At 42.5% G+C, this 24373-nt stretch overlaps 1 protein-coding gene across 1 annotated transcript in view; it reads left to right on the forward strand.

Annotated features, from left to right (window-relative positions):
- The window catches only part of CEP192 (centrosomal protein 192), a 73950-nt gene that overhangs the window by 24905 nt on the left and 24672 nt on the right, over positions 1-24373 (forward strand). Inside the window, 18 exon segments of the mRNA XM_013974402.2 lie at positions 1024-1855; positions 1948-2074; positions 7057-7228; positions 8069-8966; positions 9578-9726; positions 11325-11484; positions 11487-11554; positions 15915-16040; positions 16232-16375; positions 16476-16539; positions 16939-17078; positions 17176-17268; positions 17714-17832; positions 18463-18639; positions 19910-20000; positions 20148-20324; positions 22804-23064; positions 23297-23412. Coding sequence (XP_013829856.2) covers positions 1024-1855; positions 1948-2074; positions 7057-7228; positions 8069-8966; positions 9578-9726; positions 11325-11484; positions 11487-11554; positions 15915-16040; positions 16232-16375; positions 16476-16539; positions 16939-17078; positions 17176-17268; positions 17714-17832; positions 18463-18639; positions 19910-20000; positions 20148-20324; positions 22804-23064; positions 23297-23412 — 3914 coding nt within the window.

A 24373-nucleotide genomic window follows, 5' to 3' on the forward strand; every position in this document is an offset into this window, starting at 1 on the left:
GGAGTACATTTTTACAGGAAAAGTTGGCGAAATATTTGAGTCCATGGGAGATGCCTTCCAGACAGGATTTTTACTTGCTTCTAAGTGAGGAACCCCAGCAGTCCTAGGTTGCTTTAATTCAGTTCCTGGGATCGAGCTGTTCAGAGCTAAGCCACCTTTACTCCTCAAGTGTAGCCCTCTGTGGTCGTGTCCTAAAGCGTGGATTTTCACTGTGATCACCACCTCTCCCTTATCATTGGCAGACTCTGAATCTGATTTTTGTACTCTTACTCCCTTAAGAGCAGCTTTTCTGAGCTTCTTTTAAAAAAATTATTTTCTTAGCTTCTTAAGCTTCCTGACGTCTTAGCAGTAGCCCCCTCTTGAATCAGCAGAGACCCTGAGGAATAGCATCCCCAGGACTGGGCTCACCCCTCTGGGATTCTCTTTTCTCTTGGATTTTGGCCCCATAGTTTTTCATTCCTTTTTTTCAGTTGTCTAGTACCTTCTCAGAGTTGCTTTTGAACATGCTGTGTTGTTCTGATTGCTCTCAGCCAGAGTTGGTTTGCATTACTTAGTCCGCTATTCCTGGAGGCTGAAGTCTTAATTTGTATTTAAAAAATATTAAATAGGTTTATGTTGCTTTGTTGTTGGTTCCATCTCATTGTTTTACCCAGTGCTTCTGTTTCTGTCTTGCTTATAAATAATTCTAACGGTTGACTAAAATTACCAAGAATATACTTGGAATCACTGTGACTCGATGGCTTCTCAGTTTCAGTAGTTTAATTTTTTGGTTTACAGTTACTCTCTGATTCAGTTTTAGCGTTTAACTCCTGAAGATGTTTTTTGAACAGCTGATGATCGGACGTTGTAAGTGAACTAGTACTCTGCAGTTAAAGTTGATAGCAGCTGTTTTTTTTCATTAGGAGATTCAACTGGTATACTATTAATTTCTTGCTGCTGTTAGATCTTATGAAGCACTTACAAATAAAGATTAAACTGATATGTATATGTACATGGAACTGATGTGAACTTTCTGATCTCTAGGACACTTTCCTTGTCAGCAGCAAACCTCAGAGACATACAGATGAGCTGCCCAGTGAGAGTGACTCTGTGCTGAGGATAAGCACCATTGCTTCTGCCATTGCGGAAGCATCAGTGAGCGCTGACCCTCTCCAGCTTGCCACCATGATCAAAGCACTTTCAAATAAAACCCAAGAGAAGACTTGTCAAGAGGATGGTAAACAAAGACACCATTCTGCTGTGTCTCATTTCTTACCTAATGATCTGGAAAAAAGTAATGGATCCAGCACATTTGATATGGAGAGATACCTTAAGAAAACAGAAATTAGTCAGTATGAAGGTGGGCTGGACAACTTTTCAAGAGCTGGTGTGTCTGGTATTTGGGATTTATCTTTGTCCAAAGAACGGACTACACACGACATCCCTGTGGTGGACCTGGGTGCTACTAGCATAAGCGTAAGGGAGCCAGAGATAGGCACTGCAGCCGGTTGTTATGGTGAAAGTGGAGACAGTGTGGATCAGGCATCGTTGAGAACAATTAGCTCTTCAAATTCAGTTCTTACAAATGTGGGTGAGAGAGCGGGTACAGCGGTTGATGTGAAGACACATTCCATTGACCATAAATCCCCAGATTCTGGTGATGGCGAAAAAGCTGCCTCCATACCCATTCCAGCCTCTGATAGTTGCTCCGTCGTTGGGAACCCCAGAGTAGCATCTCTCTGGCTGTCAGAAGAGTGTAAAGGCCTACAGGAGAGTAGAGACTACCAGAGGCAAAATGAGTGCATTAGTGAGACAAGTAACAGTGAAAAGCACGTGGCTTTTGAAAACCATTCCATAATCTCACCTAAAAGTGTTGGTAAGTTCAGAGTAATTGGTCACACTCAAAAAATTGCATGGAGTGTTTTGTTTTTTTCTGTGTCCTTATTGGAAAATACATCTTTCTGATAGATGTGAAAAGTCCCTCTCCTGAGCGAGGTGGACACGGCTCGGAGAATGGCGAGGACAGCTTCCGACCTTCCACTTCTCCGCTGAGTCATTCTTCTCCTAGTGAAATTTCAGGAACTAGTTTATCAGGGTAGGTGCTTATTTTTTTTTTTTTAATAATAAAAATACATGCTCAGTATAGGAAAACTGGAATAAAATGTAAAGAAAACTAGTCACTATAGGTTCATCTCTCAAAGCTAACAATTATATTTTGTGAGTTTCTTTCAAGCCATATTTCTTTGCAGATTTTTATGCTCTGCTGTTTTCACTGCAATAATTCCTTGTATTTAAAAGAAAATTAATGTTATATACTGCATTATGGATCTGTCATGGTTTATTTGGTGCTTTTGGTAGATATTGGAGATACTGGATTTTTTTTTTTTTTTTTTTTTTTGCCATTTTAATGATACTGGGATGAACAAGTTTGCTCATAAAATTTTTCTTTGTGTTGTAACTGATTTCCTCAGAAGTAAAATTACCAAGTCAGGAATAAGAGTATTTTCAGGCTTTCCAGATTGGCAACCTGTTTTCCAAAAGAGTCTTACTGACTTGCTCTTATATCTGTGTGTGATGAAGATATGCAATTCACTGTTTTCTTATTAGCATTTTAAATAACTTAATTTTGGATTTTTTTTTTATCTTAACAGTGTTAGTTTGTGCTCTTAATACTAATGAGATTGGTAGGTGCTTTTTCAAAGGTTAGGATAATAATGCTAATATTTTACATGTTTGAATACAGTCTATAGATTAACTTAATCTTCAAGTTATAGAAACTTTAATTTTTCAAAAATGATGTAAGTCAACATTGCTTCAAAAGTTTACACATATATAGTTACGTGTGTGTGTCTATGGAACTTTGAACATTTTAAATATAGTGCTTTATCAGATGTGTCTATGTGTATTGGACTATTAGTCTTTCTTGTCTCCATTTCTTGGATCCCTGGATGTATTAAAGAGAGTGAATGGCCCTTTGTGACATGAATTGTACAGTTTCTAGTCTTTAGAAAGTTTTTCCTCTCTTGTACTTTTTGCTCTTGTGAATTCTTAGCTCCAGCTTACTCACACTGTTTCCCAAGATATGTAAAGTCCAGGAACAGCTGGGGCAGCACTTAGTACGTAACTTGGATATCAAATGTAATTTCAGTTTGTTTGAAAATATCAAATATTCATGATAATTTCACTGCTTAGGTAAAATTTCCAGCTTACTAAAATCTTTCCTTAAAGAAACATATAAAAGATCTTTTATAAAGCCATCAAAGACAGAGTCCTTACATTTAATAAAGTAAGCTTTCTATATGGCAGCAGTTTTTGTCTCACACTTGACATGATTTTTTGGTAAGCTTTATGCTAAAGATGCTTTTGAGTCTAATAAGATCTTTTGAGTCTAGTGACTTCATTAGGCTGTGTCTCTGTGTTGACTTCTTGGCCACCTTGCAGCACCTTGTCATGCAGTGCCCTTTAGTATTTGGAGTCGAGCTTCCTTTTATCAGGAAGGTTTATTATTATTATTTTAGTTGTTAAAATATTGGTCCTGACCAAATTTTGCTTGACTTCTGCATTTATTTTCTCTTTAATCTTTTCTTTTTTTCATTTTTTCCCCCCTTTCTTGAGAAACTTGTTAGAGCCACAGGAAGTTGCAAAGCTAGTATAAAGAGAGCCTGTTTCCCTAGTTCTTGCATGGGTCACCACCAGGAACTTGTCCTGGGCATGGTGTGTGGCTAGAATTGTTCCATTTTATCACAGATGTGAATGTGTGTAACCACCTCCGTGGTTTGAGACACAGAGCTTTTCCATCACAATAGTAATGCTTCTCTTTTAATTTCTTTTTCATTTTGTTTGCATTTCACATTGCTGCTTTCTAGATTCCTTTCAGTATTCTCTTTATTGTTTCTTAACTCCTGTGTACCTTCCAATATTATCTTGTTTTCTGTGGTTTTTATAGTTTTAAATTGTATATGCAGGCATTTAATAAAAACTAAGTGCCATATAAAGACTTATTATGATTTTTTCCCTTCACCCTGCCCTTTACTGCATGATCAGAGACAAAACGCTGGGCTGGCTGCTCTTATACTTGGACCCACCTGTTTTTATCTTGTGTGCCTAAGAAAATGCACTCATTCTTTAAGTGTAGGAAACATACCTTAGGGAGATGCTAAACTTTGTCATGAAATTGGCACGTGATCAGATACTTTGACAATGGCATTGTTGCCCTTTCTAAAGTGACCATGGGATTGGTGAGCTTCCTCCTTTCTGAGGGTCAGCCACCTGCATCCCCACCGCTCAGCCAGGGCCAGATGTCAGGCTTGGTGGGAAAGAAGGTGGTCACAGCAGGTTCTGAGGTTCATTCTGCTGTCACTTGTCCTCCTGGGTGCTGCCTCATGCTCTCTGGGTGGGCATGCCACGTCCTCCTGTCCTTCCTGCTGCAGGACAGCCCTTCCTGCCAAGGCCAAACTTCTGGCTCCAGTTTATCTTCCTGCTGTTGCGCCTGTGCTTTTCCTGTCATCAGTGTAAGTGTACATGTCTGCGTCTTGTAGTTGCTTTTCCTGGGCTGTGCTCTCTGTGCATGGTGGTCTCTCCCTTTGTTCAGTTCCGTCTCTTAGTCGTGTGTGACTCTGTGACCCCATGGACTGCCACATGCCAGGCTTCCCTGTCCATCATCAACTCCTGCAGCTTGCTCAAACTCATGTCCCATTGAGTTGGTGATACCATCCAACCATCTCATCCTCTGTCGTCCCCTTCTGCCCTCAATCTTTCCCTGCATCAGGGTCTTTTCCAGTGAGTCAGTTCTTCGCATCTGGTGACCAAAGTATTGGAGCTTCAGCTTCAGCATCAGTCCTTCCAATGAATATTCGGGATTGATTTCCTTTAGGATGGGCTGGTTTGATCTCCTTGCAGTCCAAGGGACTCTCAAGAGTCGTCTTCAACACCACGGTTCAAAAGCATCAATTCTTCGGTGCTCAGCTTTCTTTATGGTCCAACTCTCACCTCCATACATAACTGCTGGAAAAACCATAGTGACTAGGCAGAACTTTGTTGGCAAAGTAATGTCTCTGCTTTTTAATATGCTGTCAAGATTGGTCATAGCTTTTCTTCCAAGGAGCAGACGTCTTTTAATTTCATGGCTGCATTTACTCTTCTCCCCTGAGGAGAGTTCATTTCCTGAGTCCTGTGACCTGTTCCTCCTGAGATGCCTAGAGCTGGGAGTGCCTCTCGGGGCATCCCCACGGGTTTCTTTCTCCTCATCTTCATATCTCTGCATTCTCCCTGTATCATGGAGTAGCCTAGCTGTTCAAGTGTTTACTCAGCATTACTGATTTTCTGCTGTACCACCTATGCTTTTCATGGCTGCCAGTATGAACATTCATTTTGTATTCCTTTCTTTTTATTGAAATCCTACTTGTACTTTTTTTTTTTTTTACTGTAAAATGGCTTTCGTGTTTTTAGTCTTTTTTTTTTCTTGTTTCTTCCAACTCATATTCATTAAGTTTCTTCACATTCATGGTGAAATGTTGGTCAGAACATTGATCTCTTGAGCAGCCACATCTTTCTGGTGAGAGTGCTTTGTCTGCTGACTGTGCTGCTTGCCAGCACTCCTGCTGCTGGTCTTTAATGTCCAGTCACCTTCTGGCAGGACCAGTGCTGCCTTGAGTCTCTGTGTGGCTGGCACCAGTCTGGCATCCTGAGTTGCTCTCCTTTTGTTTCTGTGTGTTCTTACAGTTCAGTTCTCATTGCTTGAGGTAATAACAGCCTCAGTGCTTCTGTTCCTTTTGACGAGAGGAGCGAGACTCAGCATGCTCCACAGTACCCAGAACTCTTCTTCGTGCCGCCCCATGTTGTCTGTGTGAGTATGACTGTGTGTGCATGTGTGTGCATGTGCGTACAGAACCCATGCAGGTGCATGTGATTCAGGGCTAAAGTGGGCCTGAAGCAAGTTGATTAGTATTTTGTTTCCATTGGTTAGAGATTTACTAGTGTTTGGTCAGTGCTGTCTTGATTTGGTCCTTGTAAAAATCCAGAATTCAAAATAGGATTTTCTCTCTGTATCCATTGCCCAGCTGAGTATTGCAGACTTTGTGGGGGGGGGGGGGAAGGGGGGAGTAAAATTCAGTCCAGTTAATTACAGACTTAAAGCTAAGTGGCGGAGTTTGCAGAGGTGCAGCAGCTGTTGGCAAAGGTGGCTTTGATGGTGTTTCCCACCCAGTGTGTCTCCTACCCCTCCTCGAGAGGAAGCCTTGTCCCTCCTCTGTCAGGCTGGCCTGGCTCTGTGCTGGGGATTGATGGAATGTTGAATGTGTATGTGGGATCTTATTATTTATTGCTTACTTTTTTTTTAAACTTAATATATCTTGAACATCTTTCTGAGCCAGTTGGTAGTATTCAGCTGCATGATTTAAAACAGTTGCCCAGTGTTTTATTTTATGTCTGTACCCTAATTGCCATAGCCTCCTTCTCCTATATGACATCTAAGATGCCCTGCTTTAGTACTTACAGTGATGTATGACATATCCTTTTAGTGAATCTCTATAGTTAGCCCTAATTTTTTCCTCAGGATTCATCTCTTGATGTATAGCCCCTGAGTACAGGGGTTTGGCTGTGCCTGCTTGATGGTCAGCCAGGAGCTGGGCCCTTTGTCTCCCCACCATGGTGCGGTTCTGCCCATTTCTGTGTACTCGTCCATGAGATTCTTGTTTTTGCTTTGCTCTTTGGGGCAGGAGTTGCCGAGTTCTCTGTTCATTGGTCTATATCAGGTCTTCATTAACTGTTGAATGAAAAGCTAACACTGTTAAGGGATTGTATATGGAATTTATTAATGAAACTGCTACAACATTTTTTTTTTCAGTAGCTTACCAGATACTTCATTCAATAGGACTATAATTCACAGATTTAGATAAGGATAAGATGGTGTAATCAAGGGTAAGAAGAATGAACCCAGGGTTGAGTTGCATATGGCAACTAGGACAGACAGTAGTGAAGGTTGACGGGGTTGTAGGCAAGCAGGAAGGGCTTTCTGCCATGTAGATGATGTTAAGTGAAGGGATGGACAAGTCCAGACACAGGTATTCTCTCTCCCAGGTGTGCCCTGGAGTCATTTGGTTCAGCAGCTCATCCACAGAAGCGCCCCTGTGAGAGGGAGTTGTCCCAGCTGACGTGTCCAGAGGCCAGTGTCAGCAGGCTGACGTACGTGTCCCAGCAGGAGAGCATCAGTCCCTCCGTGGCCTCAGGTCGTGGCCTTGACGACCGCGAGGTAAGCACTTCTGTCACTTCTTTACTCACACTTACCTCTGAAGTCTTACTGATGTAAGACAAACTTGAATTCAGGCCTAATTTTGGTTCCTCTTTTTCTTTTAAAGTAAGTGTGCGTGCGTGCATGCACATATATTTTGCTCAAACAGCTACTTGTGCTGGGTTGGCACTGCAGGTACACATATTTAGTGTCTTGCCCTCAAAAAGCTCTCAGTCTGGTGGAGCACACGAAGACATGCTGTGCAGTGAAGTGCACTGTGGGAGCTTCAAGAGGCAATGGATGGCCTCAGCTGGTGGCGTGTCCAGCAGAGCTTGATGGGGCCTACCTGGAGTCAGGTGTGGGGGAAGAGGGAATCACAGAATACACCCTGCATTTGATTCATGGCCACACTGAATTGTATATGTGGCGAGAGGAAGAGAGGCCAGACCACGATGTCGTAGATGTAAAATTTGGGTGTTTGAAGACACTTAATTACTAAACAAAACTACTTGTTTCTGGTTCTGTAATTGGTAAAAACAGGGAATGTGGTGGTGGTGGTTTAGTTGCTAAGTCGTGTTTGACTCTTGTGTCCCCATGGACTGTAGACTGCCAGGCTCCTCTGTCCTTTGGATTCTCCAGGCAAGAATACTGGATTGGGTTGCCAAAAAACAATGAATGCAGATTTTCTAACTCTTAATCCTGCTTTTCACGGCTACAGAAACTACTGCTCTTATAGCCCTGTGTTTTTTTAGAGTCATGATATCTTGTAGATCTCTGCTCTTTGAGAGTATATCAGCATGGTTTGCAGTTGTAACATTCATTTTATCTGTGGATAATTTCTGAACATTTTCTGTCACATAGAGTGATATCACCAGTGAGTTGAGCACCACAATTATCCACGCCAGTCCAGTTCCAGCTCAGGAGCCGGCTGCAGAGAAGTTGGGAGAAAAAAGCCCATTTCAAAGTAGAGGAAAAGGAGCATTATCATATATTATCCAGAAGAACTTGGACACAGAAAACGTGACTGAAACGAATTCCCTGAGCAGTAGACCTGAAGATGTAAAACTGGACTTTAGCTCCAGTAGACTGCCTTCCTCCAAGAGTGAAGATCGGTCACAGACCAGTGTGATGGGTTTGACCTCAGACCGAGGTGACCTGGAGCAGGTTAGCCTGGCTCTGCCGAGTGAATCCAGCCTCCACCCGGCCACACTGGCCACACTGTGCCTCCCCATGTCCTGCCAGGCACCTGTGCTCGACGGTGGGCGCGTGACTCCTAGAGACACATCAGCTACCGACAGCGAATTCAGTGGCCAGGGTCCTTACCAGACATCTGTCCCCAGCACCGAGGGCTGCGGCCCTGCACCCATGAGGCAGCACATGCCCCCCACAGGTCCTGCAGTCTCAGTGCGCTATCCCCTCCCCATGGCTCCTTGTGCCCAGCTGCACTCTGGGGCACTGCCTGCAGCCAGCAGTGCCACCCTGCCTCGCTGCCTGGCCTGTGGCGCCACCGCTTGCGGGCTCTCCTGTGGGCTCCCGGGAAGCTGTCACCCTGCTGTTGTGAGAGAACATGTCCAGCGCTCGGTGACTTCAGGCCTCTGCCTGGGACAGGATATCGGCTCAGGGCTGATGGCCTCCTCTTCCTTTTGTAACCTGTACTCTGACACCTTCAGTCAGAACCTTCTGAATGCGGCCAAAGTGCAGTCTCTGCATCCAGACTGTGGAATTGAGCCATGGGATTCAGCAGTGGTGTCAGGACTTGGTAAGACCCTTTTACTCTGATACTGCTTGTTGTTGGTTGCTGTTATTTAAAGGTTGAATTATTTTCTCAGTTGGGACCTTAAAACTGATTTATTTCAAGGAAGTAATGATGAGAGTGAATTTCATGTGAGCTTTTTTCTTTATCCTGAATTTGGAACACGACCATATTTCTGTGCAAGTGTCCCTGAGTAGCCCTGCTGCTGCTGTTGCTGTCACTTCAGTCATGTCCAACTCTGTGCGACCCCATAGACGGCAGCCCACTAGGCTCCTCTGTCCCTGGGATTCTCCAGGCAAGAATACTGGAATGGGTTGCCATTTCCTTTTCCAATGCGTGAAAGTGAAAAGTGAAAGTGAAGTCACTCAGTCTTGCCTGACTCTTAGCGACCCCATGGACTGCAGCCTACCAGGCTCCTCTGTCCATAGGATTTTCCAGGCAAGAGTACTGGAGTGGGGTGCCATTGCCTTCTCCTGAGTAGCCCTAGAAAAATGTAAAAACTCAGGTAAAACTACTGTCTTTGTCTCTCTGGTTCTGTCTCAGGCTCTGAACTTGGAGTTCTTCTGTTATTTTAATTAAGTTGGGTGTGGTTTTGACTCTGCTTTTTCTCTTTCCAGGGAGAGTAAGTGTGCCTGAGGAATTGAAGTTTCCTCATGCTTGCTGTGTTGGCATTGCTTCACAAACTTACCTCAGTGTCCTGAACCCTGCTGACCGCTGGCTGCAGGTCAGCATCGGGGTTCTTAGTGTCAGTGTTGACGGTGAAAAGGTGAGCTCCCTGTGTCTTTCTTCTGATTGAGCGGTCACCTTAAGGTTGATGCTGGGCTTCTCCTTTCCCTACTTCTCCCTTGATGAAGGGAGCTTGTCCCCGCCCTGCACTTGACACAGAGGCGTTGGAAGGTGTCTTTATCTTGGTTCTCCTTTTGTTGTAGTACTTCTGGTGAAAGTGAAACTTGAGTTTGTTTCTGATATTACCAGGTGTTACTGTTTATTTATTAACCATAATACTTCATTGTCACTTGTTTATAAAATCATGTAAATGTGCTTTTTGTGCTATCTTTAAACCCCTGACTGGAGCTCTGAGTTCTGGTCTCTGCTGGTTTTGTTCAATGTGATTGAATATAAATTGCTGCATTTATCCAAAAAACCAAATCAAAACCGCCAAAAGAAACAAGTTACTATTGGGACCTATACCTGCTTTTGGTAAGTGAATTTATCTGGTTGTGTTCTTACATGATCTTCTTTTTTTAGTATCTATTTATTTATTTACTTGGCTGTGTCAGGTCTCCTAACTTGGAATCTTCATTGCATCATGTGGACTCATTTTCAACACGTGGGTTTAGTTGCTTTGATTCATATGGGAGCCTAGTTCCTTGACCAGGGATCAAACCCACATTCCCCATATTGCAAGGCAGGCACTCGACCAGTGAACCACCAGGGAAGTCCTTTACATGACTGTTAGAAATGCCTGGAAACACAGTTTCAACATGAGAGTAGGAGTCTCTCACATGATCAGTCACAGCCACTGACTTCTAGACTCTAGACCCTGTGGGCTTCAGCAAGTGGGGAGGATGGGAAGCACTGTCAGCAGCTCCTCACAGACAGATGTTGGTGGGCAGGTTTTCTCTTTCCTCTTAGCTCCTAGTGATGACCTTGATTTACCTAATTAATAAGACTGTACCCTCTCTCCTTTTTCCTGACTCTTCCCCTTTGATCCTGAGGGCACAGGAAAACAAGTGGCTGGAGAAAGGGTTGAGGGTGAGAGGTGGTGAGATTGGAGGGGCATGTAGGAGGTAATGTTGTCTCTGGAAGTGGGAGTAAAGAAGATTTTCATTTAGGGTGAGGAGGGAGGGATTTGAATGAGTCAGAATCATAAACTTGGAGGCCTGACGAGGAACCTTGGAAATGAGTCTGCACACAGCTGCAGAGACCAGGTACCAGGTGATGTCCAGGGTGAGAGGTGAATCCTAGGGTGATGTCCAGGGCTGAAAGTGCTGCCATTTCCAGCACCCTTTCAAAGAAAGTGGAAGTAAAAATAACTTCTCTTCAGAAGTCCTTCTGGGAGTTCCCTGGTGGTCCTCTAGTTAGTATTTGGCATTTTCATTGCCTCAGCCCAGTTTTAGTCCTTGGTTGGAAAAGGTCCCACAAGCCATGTGACGTAGCCAAAAAAAGAAAAAAGAAGTCCTGATAAATTTGACTGGTTTTATTTTTCCAGATATCGAATTATGAGACATGGGTGCTTTTGTAGAGCTAACATGTAGATTTGGTAGCTTGACTGTGAAAATAGATCTTAGGCTCATTATTTTTTCCTCCTGATTTTCAGTGTGAAGTTATTTCTTAACAGACCACATGTCTCTTCTTTTTAAGGTGGATTTTTCAGCTTATCCTTGTTTAGTTTTCAAGAATAGAGTCATCATAAGACCTCATGCCACAGAAGAGATTAAAGTGCTCTTCATACCATCTGATCCCGGGATCTTCCGATGTATATTCAGTGTTGCTTCCTGGCCATTCTCAGCCGACGCAGAGACGTGGCACAGGCGGAAGCCCTAGCCAGCAGGGTTGTCCTCACTGCCATTGCTGAGACTCCCATGATCGAGGTGACTGTCTGTGAGCGGGTCTTTGTCACAAGTGGTATTTTAATGAGGCTATGTAAACCTTAGAAGTAATATTTGGGTAAAATGAATTTGTGGATGAGTGTGCCAGAAAGTTACAATCAAGCTAAACATTGGTTCTTAATATCTTCTTATTCCAAAATTTAAAATTCTTTTTGGGAATTCCCTGGTGGTCCAGTGGTAAGGACTCTGTACTGCCGCTGTCAAGGGTATGGGTTCAGTCCCTGGTCAGTGAACTCAGGTCCCACAAGGTGCAGAGCACTGCCAAAAACAAGACACTTAAAATTATTTCTGTTGTTTTACAGAAGCACAGTATACTTGCTAAGAAGTGTGTAAACAAAGTATGTAACATTAAACGCAGTTTTCCAGCTGGTTTCCATTCTGTAGTTTGACGTGTGAGGGTAAAGCACCACGTTCAGATTCTCTCCTCCAGTGTTTTCCGTACCTGAAAACATTCCTATTCTACAATCTCCCCTTTTCTGGAAGTGAAAGAAATTGGGTCTAGCCCAGCTGGGACAATGAAGTGACTTCTGGATAGGAGGCTTCTTAGGACAGTGGCTCTTTACCCTGGACATTGAAATAGCTGGGGGGTTTTAGGTGAACCCCAATGCCTGGTTCCACTCACACCAGCTAAATCAGAATCATGGGAGGGGGAGGATGTGGCCAAGTAGCAGTGATTTCTAAACCTCACTGGATGATTACAGACTGTAGCATTAGTTAACATGTGTGACTGCACATGCAGTGTCTTATTCTTATTGGTTGTGAATAGAATCAGAACTAGCACCCTGAACACGATTCGGGAACCAACGAGGGGGTGGGCTGGGTGCAGAGCAGGATGAGCAGAGCACTCTTCCCGATGATTAGAGACTGAAGGGCTTGCGGTGGAACCTGACATGAGTTCAGCCACCCTCACTGGGGCTCTGAACTGCTCCCACCGCCCCCATTTTTTTCTTTGACTCAGAGAAGCTCGAACTGTGCTTCTGTTTCGAGGTGAGGTAAGGGTGGGGTTCCCCGAGGAGGTTGATGAGGACCTTGTGGGCCTCCTTTCTTGCATGCACATGCTTTTCTTTGTCCTCCCTGGGGCTGTGCTTACTGCCTGGGCTTAGCAGTTTACTTGTCCATGGTGTGGAGAAGGAAGTAGAGGTTGTGGAAGTTCTGTTATTACAACTCTTAGTGATCTTTACATTATGCTTAAGTGGCATTGTATGAATTTTTCAGTCAGCTGTGCCATGCTTGTTCCAGGATAGGGACTCTCAGCTTTGGCACCATTGCCATGTCTGACTGGGTGGTTATGTGGTGGAGGCTGTCATGTACAGTGTAGGGATCTTAGCAGAGCCCTGGTCTCTGCTCACTGGGTGTCAGTAGCATCTGTGTTCCCCCAGTTGTGATGCCTTTACCAAATTACCCCTATTTGAGACAATGTCATTGACTTCCTGTGTTTCCGTACATTCCACTGACCAGGCTTTTGAACCTGTCCTTAAACAGACTACATTTTTTTAAATTACTTTTTTTTTGAAGGATAATTGCTTTACAGAATTTTGTTGTTTTCTATCAAACCTCAACATGAGTCAGCCATAGGTATACATAAATTCCCTCCCTTTTGAACTTCCCTCCCATCTCCCTCCCCACTTACCCCTCTAGGTTGATACAGAGCCCCTGTTTGAGTTTCCTGAGCCATACAGCAAATTCCTGTTGACTATCTATTTTACATATGGTAATGTAAGTTTCCATGTTAACTCTTTCCATATATCTCACCCTCTCCTCCCCTCCCTCTCCCCATGTCCATAAGTGTATTCTCTGTCTATTTCTCTATTGCTGCCCTGTAAATAAATTCTTCAGTACCATTTTTCTAGATTCCATATATATGTGTTAGGATACGATATTATCTTTCTCTTACTTACTTCACTCTGTATAATAGGTTCTAGTTTCATCCACCTCATCAGAACTGACTCAAATGCGTTCCTTTTTATGGCTGAGTATTATTCCATTGTGTATATGTACCACTTCTTTATCCATTCATTTGTCGATGGACATCTAGGTTGCTTCCATGTTCTAGCTATTGTAAATAGTGCTGCAGTGAATAATGGTATACATGTGTCTTTTTAAGTTTTGGTTTCCTCAGGGTATATGCTTGGGAGTGAGATTGCTGAGTCATATGGTGGTTTTATTCCTAGCTTTTTAAGGAATCTTCATACCGTCTTCCATAGTGGCTGTATCAATTTACATTCCCACCAACAGTTCGAGAGCTTTTCTCCACACTCTTTGCAGCAGCTATTGGTGGACGTTTTGATGATGGCCATTCTGACTGGTGTGAGGTGTGTAGTTTTGATTTGCATTTCTCTATTAATGAGTGATGTTGAGCATCTTTTCATGTGTTCGTTAGCCATCTCCATTTAGCCATGGAGAAATGCCTGTTTAGGTCTTTTTCCCACTTTTTGATTTGGTTGTTTGTTTTTCTGGTCTTGAGTTGCATGAGTTGCTTATATATTTTGGAAATTAATCCTTTGTTTCATTTACTGTTATTTTCTCCCACTCTGAGGGTTGTCTTTTCACCTTGATTAAAGTTTCCTTTGCTGGGCAAAAGCTCTTAAGTTTCATTAGGTCTCACTTGTTTACTTTTGTTTTTATTTCCACTACTCTAGGATGTGGGTCACAGAGGATCTTGCTTTGATTTGTGTCACTGAGTGTTCTGCCTGTGTTTTTCTTTAAGAGTTTTAAATTCTGGTTTTACATTCAGACTACATTTTTGTAGCAGAAACAAAAACTAAGTAGTATTTGACGCTGTCGTGTTTTGACAGGCTCAGGTAAGTCACACTTAGTGGATTGGTGTGCTCCTTGGAGTCACATGACTCACTTGAAGAAACAGTGATGGCTGTGTCCCAGCCCTAGGGACTGCGATTTTGCTGGTCTGGGGTGCCATTTGAGCCAGCGCACAGACAAGCCTGGGGACCTCAGTGTAAGGGGTGGTTCAGCCTTAGCCCAGTCGGGCAGAGCCTTCCTGGAGGAGTAGTTGGACCTGAAGGTGCAGCAGGATATGATGGGGGAGCTATGTCCCCATGAGAGGTGGTTCAGGGACTTCACACACAGGCTGCATCTGTGAGACTGCTCAGTAACTTTCCTGACTTGTTAAGAGGCTGTCCCAGGTGGCTGTAGCGAACATGACATTTTTAAGTATGCATGCTTTTATTCTGGCTCTCTGTGGCTGCTTGCTGGCGTGTGTTCCCTGAGGAAACATGTTGAGTGCCTGTTATTGCTGACGTGCTGTTGTTAGATTGTGAACTGTTTGCTTTCTTTATGGATATGAAGTTCCAGTTTTGACTCTCATGCTTGTGTGACTGGTGTTGAGCATCGTTTATTGTGTCTGTTAGCTGTCCTGGCCTCCTCTTCTCTGAACTGCCTATTCATATTTCTTGCCCATTTTTATTTAGTTTTGAATGTCTTTATAAATTTTTGTAGATGTTCTTTGTATTCTGGAGTATAAATCCCTGTCAGTAGTTATGCTTTGTGATTATTTTCTCCCATTTCTTTGTTCTTCAACACTATGGACTTTTTTTCCCACTTTGGTTGTGCTGAAATTTTCAGTATAACCTAGTTAGCCAAGAACCTATCTCCCACACATAAAACAAGGCTTGATTTTCCTCTCCCCCAGAAAAGTAACCCTTGGAAAATTACTTCAGATTCACTTCTTGAGGGTCAGCGTTAGCTTTCCTGTGACCATGTGAGTGGATGTCTGTGTGGAATGTCAATAAAGTCACTTGATAGAACTAGTTTTTTTAAAAAGTGGGGGAGACTGAGAAATTGAAGCATATCCAGGGATTATTCCTGGTGCTTTGTAAATGTTGGATGTTACACATTGACCTTTTAGATTCCACTCTAAGAAGCAGTGTGGTAAGTGGTCAGGTGAGAGGTCTGGAGTATCACATGCAGAATCAACCAGGGCAGCCTGTGAAGGAGGGCTTCTCTTGGAACTGTGTCCAGTGACAGCATCACTCGGAGATTTGAGGAGTGCTGTGGGCTCAGTTTAGATGCACGTGGAGACTTGGCTTTGTGGGCACATGAAGGCAGCACTACGTCCATGGTAGTGAAGAGCCTAAGAGCTTGACTAGCAGTCCTCTCAAAGCAGCCTCAGCTTAGCTGTAACTTTGTTCTGTGTAGTATATTTGGGTACATGGACTACGTTAAAAAAATTTTTTTTTGGTAGAAAGTAGCAATTGTAAAGTAGCCCTTGGAATTTCAGGTAAGCTTACTGTTAATACTGACTATTTGTGGCTAGAAGGGCAGTGATATAAACTGTCATATTTAGTAATATATTGTTTCTATAAATCCCTTTTCCCCCCATAATTAGGTAGAAACAGAAAAGAAAGGTGTTCTTGATTTTGGCGACTTGACTTACGGAAGCTGGAAAGCTCTGCCTCTAAAACTGGTGAACAAGACGCATGCCAACATCCCCATCAGACTGATTATCAGTGCTGTAAGTATGCTACTCATGACGGATCTTTCACAGAGTTTCGTGGACAGGTGGTGTAGGTACAGCTGGTAGCATCCTTGGCTGACTTCTGTCAAGAATTTTAGTGTTTTTGTTAAGGCTCTGTGAACAGATGTAGCCTCCCACCAGCATGACACCATTGGCTCTGCTGAAGTAGCCCCTCCCATTTCTAACAGAATGCTGTGGCCTGGCGCTGCTTCACCTTTTCCAAGGAGCCCATCCACGCAGCTCTGAGAGCATTGCCTTACGCCCACGCAATTGCGCAGCTGGCCGCCCCTTCCGTGATCAACCACATGATGCCTGCCAGTGACGATGGACAGGTAACTGGGAGGTGGAGGGACTGGTTTAGAGTTAAGAAGGAAGTCAAGTTCCAAACTACTTTTCTCTCACTATATATGCAAAATTTTTTTTATTTTACAGGATCCAGAATTTCTGGTAATTTGGGTTCTTTTCCATAGTCCAAAGAAACAGATCACTTCTTCAGGTATCATGTTTACATTTTATGGTATTTGCTTTACTCTGTAGCTAAATCAGCTAGCAAGTTGAGGCTTATTTCTTCCATCAGTGAATGTGTCAGATGTTCTCTGTAATTTGTCAGATATTTTATGATGTTTTAAAATTGGGCAGTCAGCGTGCTATTGGTGGGTAACCTAAGCAAGTACCACTGAAGACCTTTTGGGATCTTTTCTCTTAACTGATGTTATCTCATCTATCAGATATTTTCTTCCTTTTTCTCCTCCACTCATTTCTGTTTGTTTCTGAGTTCTTTAGAGAGTCATTTCACTTAAGATTTTTTTGTACCCCCAAGGGCATAGTGTTGGACCATGTGTGGCATTTAGGATTAAATAGCTATTGTCTGAACTAAAAGAATGACCTTTTATAGAGATTCTAGACTCAGCAGAAGAGTTTTTGGCAAGAGTCGATATAGAAGTTGATAGTCCAAACCCCACACCAGTCATTAAAAGCATCAGTCTTCGAGCAAGAACAGGAATTGCCCGCATCCATGCCCCAAAAGACCTCCAGGTACCCTGGGCTCCTCCCTTTGCTGTTATCATATGTCAACATTGATTCCATGCTAAGTATGATATTTAAAAAATGCCTGCTTTATTCTGTCCCCTAGACTCTGCACTTGTTTGCCAGTGTGGCTTCCTCAGCAAGGCAATGCTTACCTCTGAAAAATGCTGGGAATATTGATGTCCACCTGGATATCAAGGTAAGAATTTGCATTGGAGATGGTAGCTTATTCTCTTGGACTGAGATGATCAGTGACCCCTTGGGTTCTGAAGATTGCTGTCCACCGATCTTGTCTGAGGCTGGGGAAGTTGAGGGGTCAGGAGGAAGAATCAGAGCTAGTGTTGTCCAAGCATAAGGCAGATGACAAAGAACTTCAGCTGGGATGCCTCACATTGTACACACAAGAACTGAGCCCCAGATTATTTCCTGAAGACGTGTTACCCTGTAGCTGGTGGGGTGGAGGACAGGATCCACGTGTGTAGATGTCACTTATGATATGTTTGGGTGTGTGAGGAGGTGTTCGCAGTCAGGAAGTAAGGATGGGCGGGGCTCTGGTAGACAAGGAGGAGGGAAGATGTATGGTTGTCAGTGGGAGACAAGGGCATGGATGGGTGAAATCTGTGACTTATTACGTCAACATTTAGATCCCAGATCAAGGAAGTCACTTTTCAGTGGATCCAGAGAAACTATTCCTTAAACCTGGAGAAGAGCATGAAGTTATAGTTTCATTTTCTCCAAAGGATCCCATGGGCTGTGAGGAAAGGTAATGTAAAGCTGTTCACCATGGTGAGTTTGTGCTCTGGTCTGTGGCTAGGAGGACAGAGAACATGCTTCACTTTGCGTGGCAGACAGCACAGATCTTTCCTTTTGCCACAGACCTTCACTGAAAATCTCCTTGTAAACCAACTGACTAGAAAGTAAGAAATCACTGTTTTCAAATATATTTGAAAGTATTACTGTGTTTGTCACTGACCTTTCCTCTCCAAGGACACCATCTGTTGACCTTGTCAGTTGTTAAAGATATTTCCCCACTCCTTCAAATCCTGAGTGAATATCACCATACACTGGTTAGAGCATCCTTGTCACCAGCTTGTGAACTTGCCTGGTACATATAGCTTAGCCCAGCCGCCTCCCTCCGGGGTAGAGTCTCCACTCAGAGGCTTTCCTCAGCCCTACCCGGATTCCTCGCCTGTGAACTCCTTTCCTCTGCACTCAGGCACTTGCCTGTCTCCTTCCCCACTGGCTTCCTCTTCTGGGACATCAGCTCTGAGGAAGAGCACGTGTTGTGTCCTCAGCACCCAGCTCAGGCTCTTGGATGAAGGAAGCGGGTAGGATAGTAGTTGCTGAAAGAATTGAGTTCTGAACACTGAACTTAGATGGTTTTCTTTGCTAGGATCTTGAAAATATTCGTGCAGCCATTTGGCCCTCAGTATGAAGTGATGTTAAAAGGTGAAGTAGTTTCTTCAGGAAATAGGCCTCTGGCACCTGAATCTCTCACCTCAGATGTTCCTTCAATTTTATCCAACAAGCAGTTTCTGGCCTGGGGAGGTGTCCCCCTCGGTAGAACACAGTGAGTATGCCCAGCAGCTGTCATCACTGACTGCTGTTCTTCGCTGTCTCCATGATGACCATGTTCACGTTCTCAGAACTGAAATAAAACTATCTTATATTCAGTTTCATCCTACCATGAATTCCTATCTTTTAGTTAAATTTTTCATGTTTTTAAAATACAAGCCAAAAAAATTAGGTTTCAGTTTTCTTAAGCTCTTTGGTGAATTCTCTGCTGGTGACCAAACTTAGGCAGCTACAAGTATCTTGATTCCTTCTCTGGAAAGCACTGGGGGCTGGTGGGAAGAAGGAACAGCGACGTTGCCTCTTAGAGGCTTTTACGGTCCAGCTGGTGAAGGGTGGTTTTCCATGGGCAGCTCTAGTGAGAGCACTCTCAGCTAGACTCCTGCACTGTCCTGCATGGCCCTGGGTTTTAGGACCATCCTCCCCAGTGGCTCCTGTGCCCATGCAGCCAGTCCATCTCTGAACACTGCACTTGGTTTTAATTGGCTTTGTTTTTATGAAAAAAGTTTTTTTCTGCAAGTCTTTCCCAGGCAGAGTACCTGTGGAAGGCTTTTCTTTGGTGTGCTAATAACCAAAGGTCTTTGATTTTACTCTGAGGTTAATTAAACTCAGCAACATTTCCTTTTTAATACAAGGTACACAAGGCATAGACCACAGCTTAGATAATTTAACTGTTAATTTTCAAAATTTGTGTAAAATAGAGATTTATTCACATATTTTCTCTTCTCTAGTGAAGAGAGAATGCATGTATTTGCAGAGGCTGGAGGATTTTCATATTGCCAGCCAGCTGCAGTGCTACTTGCATTATAAGTTTTTTAAAAGTTAGGTTAATTGCAGTATGCTGTTTAAAAGACTACTTTGTACAGATGAACCTCTTAAAGTAAAAAATCTGTAAAACGTGCTTAGGACTCTTGTTTCCATGAAAGGTAGGTTTTGGAGCTAAGCATGGTCTTGACTAAATGAAATAGTTCATCTGTATTTTCTGAAGACTATTTTGTAAAACAGATAATTCCTACACATAGAGTGTGGATAAGGGCAGCTAAGGAGCTGTAACAGGAGAGATTAAACTGAAAGTCCTCTCCAATGTGGTGAGTCTTGAGTGCACGTTCTCAGAAATGCGGAGTTCCAGGACTGTGGAGCGCCACCCACGTGGCTCAGGCAGTCTGTCTGCCTCAATGCATTGCAGTCGGTTTTAACTGGTTTTGTTTTTATGATTGTAGCAGCATCCATGGAAGAAAACCACAGTTAAAATGTGCCATTTTTTCTAGGCTTCAGAAACTAGCTTTAAGAAACAATTCTGCATCTACAGCCCAGCATTTACGCCTGCTTGTCAGAGGACAAGACCAGGACTGCTTTCAGGTTTGTGGAGTACACGGCCCTGTTCTGTGTCATGTTCTTTTATGTTCAGGCTGTCTTGCGTTGTTCATTCTTGAAGAGTCTGTGTTACTGGCATGTTTTTGTTGTGCTGCTGCTCTGTCTTACGCAGAGGTTGTTTTTGAATTGTAGCTGCAGCACACTTTTGGCTCAGAAGAGCGATTGACCAATAACTGTGAGGTCAGGATTCGTCCAAAAGAAGACATTTATATCTCCGTGTTGTTTGCACCTACTCGCCTGTCTTGTATGTTGGCCAAACTCGAAATTAAACAACTTGGAGTTCGATCACAACCAGGTGTTAAGTTCACGGTAAGATAATTTTGCTATTTTTTCTCCCATGGAGTTTATGATGTATTGTAACTATTGGTTCAGTTCAGTTCAGTCGCTCAGTCGTGTCCGAATCTTTGTGACCCCATGAATCAGTTAAATATTGGTAAATTTATGTACTCTTTTATAAGTCAAAATATGTGATTGGTTACCTAGGTTTACAGGCAGATTAGAGAATAATTATATACCTTGTAGAATTGTCCATTTTAAAAGCAGCCACCGTAGTAATCCTGTAAAATAGGTCTTGTCTATTTCGTTTTGATTTGAACTTCTCAGGAACCCATTGTTTGGTTAAGTCCAGATTGAACTGTTTAAGTTGTTGATTTTCCAAGTAAATTTTCTTCTTTCAGTTCAGCAGGGTGTGTCCTGACATTACTTGTTAGACTCTGTTCTATACACTAGGGATACACAGGACTTTTCTGTGTTGTTTCTTCCCAGCATAATTTCAGAAGATTTCAAGTCATTTCTTTAGCTAGATTCAGGGCGTTAAGAGAGAAAAGTGATAAACCCTGGAGGGGAGGAAAGAGGGACAAGGTAGTCAGGTGAAATCCAAGCTCTGTGAAAGCAGCTCAGAACCGAGCAGCTACCTAGCAGTGGAGCTGGGACTGCAAAGCTGGTCTTTGCCCTGGTGTCACAGAGGAAAGGTGGAAAAGTCACAAGATTAACACCACCTAAAGGTTTTTTAAACAGAATAGATACTTTTGGCAAATCTAACTGTATTTGATGCTGAAGGTGGACACATGCTCTGTGGAGCTTTTCACGTAGCCCCACGAGCTGTGATATGCACAACAGCCTGCAGAGTGGTGGTTCTCAGCCACCAGGGCACACTTGGTGGTTTCTGAAGACATTTGTGGTTTCCACAGTTTGACTTTTGGTACCTTTTTTTGAGTGGAGGCCAGGGGTGTGGCCAGACACCCCCACAGTGCACAGGGCACCACACATTAGATGGCCCATCCCAGGGTCCACTGTGCCAAGGCTGAGGAGCCTGCTCTAGTTGGGTTTTTATTTTATTTTAGTTTTGGCTGTGTAGGCTTGAGGGATCTTAGTTCCCTGACCAGTAATCGAACCCAGTCCCCCAGCAGTGGCAGCACAGAGTCCTAACCACGGGACCACCAGGGAAGTCCCTGAGAAGCCTGCTCTAGAGCAGATTTCTGGTTGAATCTTTGGGTCTGTGAGCATTACTCAGATTTCATTTTATTTAATCTTTCTTGATCTTTTAACCTTTTAGTCAGTAGTCATTTGTGACTTCTGATACTTTGAAAATACAGGAAGAATACTGGTATTGAGTGTTTTCAAAAGCTGATTCTCCTTGTTTTCTAGCTTCTTATATAAGATTTACTGGCAAGTTTCTATGGGAAAAGAAAAATTAGAAATATTTTTGGCTCTTGGAACCAACAGAGCTCACCGTGGATGAGGTGGACTTTGCAGGAGTTCAGATCTGAAGCCCTTTAAATGCTGTTAATTTTTACTACAAGGCAGGCAATACTGAGGTTTCATCAACCTGAGTTTAATTTTTCAAAATGTTATTGTATTTGATACATAACAACTTGAAATAAGCCACTGATGTTTTCAAGTTTGCAAAGGATTTTTTGGAATTTATTTTAATAATTAGGAATGAAAGAGCATATTTAATGGAGTGCATTTAAAGAGTTTAGAAAGTTTGTATCCTTGCAGGGTATCTGTTTCCTGCCCTCCTATTTATAGAGTCTGTTCTGTGACTCCTGTTTCCTGGTGGTGCTGCACCCCTGGGGGCCCCATGGCTCAGGGTGCTGGGTCTACCCTGGAGCCTCCACTCTGCACCCCCATGGCCAAGCTGGCTGTCCCCTGAGGCCCATTTGAGTTCTGGCTTCTCTTTGGCACATTACTGACTCTTCTGGACCAAAAGTTAACAAGAGTATATGCTCATAGATTTTTCTCCCCCCAAAACTCTTCATGTTGGAAATTTAAAATTACTAGAAATTTGAAAGAATTACTTGGCAAACATTCACATACCCTTGCACTTAGATTTTACACTTAACATTGTGCTGTATTTCTTCTGTCACATATTTAACCATGTATCAATTTAACTTTTGTATGCATTTAAAGATAAATTTAAATTTCAATGTCTTTCATGCTGAACACTTCTTAAGCAAGCATACACTTCTTAAGCAAGCATATCAATACTAAACTTCTTATTTTTACTTGTCATCTAAGCTTGGTTTCTGTAACAGTGAAAAATAATTATTCTTGGGATATGGGAAGGTAAATAATTTTGCAGCTCTTTGGTTTGTTTTTCTCTTAAAGCAGAGTCTTTGCTATAGGTAGGGCTTGATTGGCAGTGAGGTAACCATTAGCCAAAGTACACAAAGATGAATAATTTTAATTTCAGTAAATCTGTTTCATTGTCTTCTCTGACTGTAATTTGCTCTTCTGTTTTCTGCTTACTTAAAAATAATTCCAGATGTTTGTATTCTGTTTTTAGATACCTTTGTCTGGATATGGAGGCACAAGTAACCTCATTTTGGAAGATGTTAAAAAATTATCTGACAGTTACATGGTAACAGTGAATGACTTAGTGCCTGGCCAGGAAAGTAGAGTTGTTATTTCTGTCCGTAACACTGGCTCTCGAGCAGCTTTTGTTAAAGCTGTAGGTTTTAAGGATTCTCAGAAAAAAGTTTTGCTGGATCCTAAAGTATTAAGGATTTTTCCAGACAAATTTGTGCTGAAGGAAAGAACACAGGAAGTAAGTATGAAAGTATCTGCACTAAAAATATGAGCTCATTTTTAGGTTAAAGTAAAAATTATGTATTTTATGGCTAAAGCTAACATCTTATTTGAAAGGAATATAGGATCTTATCTGATCTTGGAGGTGCTGTTTATGTGCATCAGTGTCTGCAGCCACTGTTTGTGTTCCTGTGACATTTATTCAGAGTGAAATATTTAATATTCACTCCTGATTTTTTTCTTGGCATCAGGATGTTACTATAATATATAATCCATCAGACAGAGAAAGCAGTTGTAAAACCACCACAGAACTGTCAACTATATACTTTTTTGGTGGAGATGAAATTTCACGTCAGCAGTATCGAAGGTGGGTTACTTACCTTAGACCATGACGGGGAGCATTCATGGAAGTATTGAAGCCTTAGCACTGGTTGGGATTTGTAATTTGTGGAAGATGTTTTACTACTTATTAGTGAACTGGCAGATGAACAGTTTTGGTAAAATTTGTGTGACCGATAAGCTACCTGTAGGAGAGATACAGGTAGAAATAGCTCGTCTCCAGGTTTCCTCACAGTGAGTGTCCTTTTCTAGACATGTATATAGTGGCCTCTGCTCCTTTGTTCAGATAGGACCTTGGACTTCATCCTTGGACCATCTTGGTAATGATGGCAGATCAGTTTCAGAAAAGATTTAAAAACTACTGGAAGAAAGTATATTGTGGAAACACACCTGACATGGAACATTTCTGAGAGTGTTGAGAATTATTTGAATGGATCAAGCTGTATTTTAGACGTTGTAGAGTGTTTAATTACTTAAAGCTTGTGCTTCTAAAAAAATTTAGTACACCAATTTAAATGTAGTTTTATATGCTGGCATGTTGTCAAATTTTTATTTAGGTCTAAGTATGATTTAGACTTATTTATGAGTTGAAATCGGAGTTCTTATGTCACAAAATCTTTTTCCTTGCCTAAAGCTGGTATGAGGTGAGTGGAGGTCATGCCAATTCATGGTTCATGGGAAGTTGCTGCCTCCTGGGAGGGTGGTGTGTGTGCGGGCCAGTCTTGCTTTCTTCCAATGCTTTGTGTCGTGCTGTGTTTTCTCCTGATACACTTTCAGGAAACAGTACTGTCTGTGGAGGACTATTAGAATGTTTAAAAAGAGTTTAGTAATGAGTTATTATATAATAATAGCACAGACCAGATGTGAAGGGTTCAACTTGGAACGTGGTTTTGTCTCTCAGTTGAGTATTTTAGAAATAGAAACTGACATTTGGAGAAATTAGATCACAGTTTTTTGGTTTTTTCCCTTTCTCTCTATTGGAGTATAGA

This window comes from Capra hircus, chromosome 24 (assembly GCF_001704415.2).
Source record: "Capra hircus breed San Clemente chromosome 24, ASM170441v1, whole genome shotgun sequence".
NCBI lineage: Eukaryota > Metazoa > Chordata > Mammalia > Artiodactyla > Bovidae > Capra > Capra hircus.